We start from the raw sequence: 3,991 nt of genomic DNA, 5'->3' as shown, positions 1-3,991 counted from the left end.
GGTGGAAGTCCTTTCGGGGAATCAAAATACCACGTAAAATTTTACATTTTCCTTGGAGAGGATACCACGAAATTTTGCCCACTTTTAAAGGTTTAAATCGACGCAATATCTCTTCACACAGTGTTTGTCCACTATGTGGTTTTGGAGAGGATTCTATTGCACATGCTGTCTTTTGGTGTCCTTTCTCTAAAGAAATATGGGATCAGTGAGATTATCCATTCATGTCACATAAGAAAGAAGATATTTCCTTTAAGGAAATTTTACTTTATGCCTTTGAAATTATGGAAAAATAAAACTTTCAAAAAACGCTCATCATAGCTTGGGCAATTTGGTTTGAGAGGAATAAAAGAACCCATGGACACCCTGGAAGACAAGGATACCAAGTGTTTGAATGGATAACCCAATACTGGGAATCAATAAGAAGCACACAGAGAACCACAAATCAACCTTTACAAAATGCAATATCTCCAAATCAAAGAAGAGAAGATTCAGGGAACCAACCCATTATCTTATCAGTGGATGCTGCAATAGCTAACCAGTCAGAAACGATAGGATTCAGAGCAATCATCCTCTCCCCAGAGAAGGAAGTTATTGCAGCTCTATCAAAGCCTTTAAAAGGTAAGAGTCGCTTTTCTTTAAAGTTAAAACTTACTATAAAAACTCAAAATTAAAAGATAGAGGCATTCCTATAAGTGAGCAAAAAAGGTAAATGATTATATCGATTTTAGGAACCTTAACCAAAGGGATGATCCATTTGGTTAAGGTTATTTGATTGCTTTAGTTGGATGATTTGTTTTCTCAATTTCTATGACATAACTTTGTTTTGTCCTTACCTAAACTCTCCACTAATTTGTATTGCAGGAATGTTATCAGCCTTTCGAGCAGAAGCTATAACATTGTTGATCGCACTCAATTGGGCTCAAAGGCTTGGACTTCAGCCAGATGTTGTCTTTTCTGACTCATTTTCTTTTGTTTTGGCTTTAAATAATAACTTAGCATACCAAAATGAACTGAAGATTATTTTTTCAGATATTAACACTTTATTGTCTATTTTTCCGATAACATCTCTGTCACATATTGGTTATAAGTTTAATAATGCAGCCCATGGATTGGCAAATCATACTCTTAGGCAAGATGGTGAGTTTTCCTAATGGGAGGAAGTCTCCCCTCCAATTTATATTTTTTTTCTATTACAATCTGAATAGTATTAAATTCTATTCCCGACAAAAAAAAAATTAAAATAAAAAACCTTATTTTGATGGAAGTGGGTTTTTTTTAAAAAAAAAAAAAAAAAAATCTTCTTCACAGGAACGGTGAAGAGAACATGTATAAAAATAAAAATAAAATTTCAATTGAATGAGTGCATCGATTAAGATGTATTTGGATAACATACTGACAAGTTTTGGCAGGACTCTCCCTTTGTTGGCAAGAGCAACTTCAAGGGAGTGGCTGGGATAGTTGGCTAGTATGGTTGCTTGTTGCCTATGCTGGGCAACATTGTCATCCTATTTTTTTTAATGAGTTAGCTCACATGTGGAAGTCCTATTGGATCAATAGAATAGTTTTATGGAATTACTGAAAAGTAGGCAGCGATCTTGATTAAAACACCACATTGCATCATCTTTTGTACTAAATGTACTTCATACAAGTGCTTCATAATTATAAGATGATAAAAACATATATAATGTGTTTGTTTATTATTACACAAATATTATAGGACTTGGTTAAAGCTGGACGTATTCAATGAGTTTTCAGGTAATGAAGAAAATCGTCCACGTACTTGCTCTGTGCTCCCCTGTCTCCAAATATGGGACTCATCTCCTTAGCCTTGTCTCTGTAAACCTTTCCCTCTTCTTTCTCAACCACCAGCTTCAAAGTCTCGGACACTGACTCTCTCGTAAACGACCCGTCGTTTTCATCTCTCGGCACTGAATATCCAATCATTTTCTCCTCCAAGACCCTCGAATTCACACCTTGATCATTTGTGAATGTCAGCAACAAAAGGGGTATCCCAAACTGAAGAGCTTCCACCACCGAGCTCCACCCGGAGTGAGTCAAGAATCCTCCGACCGAATCGTGACCCAAAATCTTCAGCTGAGGAGCCCAACTCCTCCACACTATTCCACGTCCTCTAGTTCGATCTTCGAACCCGGTTGGAAGCTCGACAGATGAATCGGGATCAGCCCTTAGGACCCAGAAAAAAGGGAACCCGGAATGCTCTAAGCCAAGAGCTATCTCAGTAAGTTCATCTTGACTCAGTACGGCCTCGCTACCAAACGCTACGTATACGACAGAACGTTTCGGCTGGTCATCAAGCCACTCCTTGGCTGAGCTCCAGCTGTCGTCGTTTTCGCCGTCGACATCGCCGACGTATGGTTCCGGCGGAAGTTGACCGATAGGGAGAACTGGTTTCCCAAGAATACTTCGCATGAGGTTTAACCATTCCGACTCCAACTCCCAGCAACTTCTAACGGCCACCACATCGCAGCCTCTAAGTGCTTTGGCAATACGGTAGCAAACAGAAACGTCGTCGTCGTAGCCAGTCAAATCCTCAAATATTTTCAAAACCTCGAATCTCCGTAACGCGACCTTTGTGGAGAAGGGAACCCATTTGGGCGGAACGAGAAAATCGTCCAGTTGGGTCCGGTAATCGGGAATCTCTGCCCCGACATATCCAAGAGTGGACGCTGTTATTATACTGAAGTAGGCGTTTCGTAGGCCTATATCTTTGGCCATATCGGGTGCCCAGTAAGCCGCGAAATCGAAAAGGAGCCAATCTGGTTTGGAAGAGCGGAGAAGATCGGAGAGGGAATCTTGGAGACCATCGTAGGCTCTTTTGAGGAGTGGGACTTCTTCTCTGGGCAAGTCTGAGGTTGCTTCGGCGTCATTTGGGAGATTAAACTTTGAAGAGGGTAATGGAAGTTTGACCAAGTTTATCAATGATGATAGATTTGGAGGGAGCTTTGGAAGGCGTAGGATATTTCTTGGGGTTGATATGAAAGAGATTTGGTGACCCTTTTGGGCAAAGAGCTTGGCAAGCTCTAGGTATGGAAGTATATGACCGAAGGCCAGCCATGGAAACATAGCTATGTGAAGCTCAGCATCTCTTTGCTCTGTCATCGTGTCAGTTTTTGAAGAACCCATCGAGACTCTTTCGTCTGCTAAATGGGTTGGACTCTATATCTACTACTATTTATATAGAAAAATGAACAAGCTCCCCAATCCACCTAGCTATGTATTTTTCTTTTTCTTTCTTTTTTGTCTTATGCAATTTATATATAAAGCCTCCACCGACTAACCTTTTTAACATTTGAGAGAGAATGATATCCTCTATTTTTTAAAATATATCTCTAAAACACATATTTTTCTATTTTATTTCTAAATTTTACATTTTACTTTACATCATATTTTTTATTTTTTTTCTCTACATTATTTAGATATTATATTTTCAAATATTTTTTATTCATTTCAAATATTTTCTATAACTATCACTAATATTCTTATATATTTTAATATTTACAATATTTACCCATATGTAATATCACATAATTATATTATAATTTAAATTTATCCAAATTTATAAAATAAACTAAAATATCAATTAATCTAAAAAAAATTACAAATAAGAAATTATATTATTCTCAAAGTATATTTTGAAATTATTAATTAGAAATATTTAAATATAATATAATATTTTGAAGATAGAAAAAGAGAAGAAGAGTGAAAAATTAATAAAATATTATTTTGAAGGATGAATAGTAGACATTAGATATAACTATGTACTGAACATATATCTAAAAATATTTGTAAAATAAATCATTCATTATGCCTCTTTTACTTAGTTTTAACTATTTTTTTTTTTAAATTTGGGGTAATATATCTCATCCATTAGTGCTCTAAGTTACATATCATCCAATACCATATAGAGAAGAAAAAATACTGCACACCCCCGCTTGAATCACTTTTCCTTATATTAATTTATATATTTCTA

The 3,991-nt window shown here is 36.4% G+C and overlaps 1 protein-coding gene across 1 annotated transcript; it reads right to left on the bottom strand.

Moving 5' to 3' along the window:
- Positions 1-1,531: 1,531 nt before the first annotated feature.
- LOC133806425 (UDP-glycosyltransferase 91A1-like) lies at positions 1,532-3,219 on the bottom strand. The gene has a single exon (XM_062244529.1). The coding sequence runs from the start codon at positions 3,142-3,144 to the stop codon at positions 1,741-1,743; it is 1,404 nt and encodes a 467-aa protein (XP_062100513.1). The 5' UTR covers positions 3,145-3,219; the 3' UTR covers positions 1,532-1,740.
- Between the last annotated feature and the right edge of the window lie 772 nt (positions 3,220-3,991).

Source organism: Humulus lupulus, chromosome 1 (genome assembly GCF_963169125.1).
Source record: "Humulus lupulus chromosome 1, drHumLupu1.1, whole genome shotgun sequence".
Taxonomy (NCBI): Eukaryota; Viridiplantae; Streptophyta; class Magnoliopsida; order Rosales; family Cannabaceae; genus Humulus; species Humulus lupulus.
Note: the sequence above shows the minus strand (reverse complement) of the source record. Positions and strands in the feature narration are given on the sequence as shown.

Excerpts from the sequence above, each read along its gene's own strand:
- LOC133806425 (XM_062244529.1), bottom strand. The coding sequence starts at position 3,144 with ATGGGTTCTTCAAAAACTGACACGATGACAGAGCAAAGAGATGCTGAG.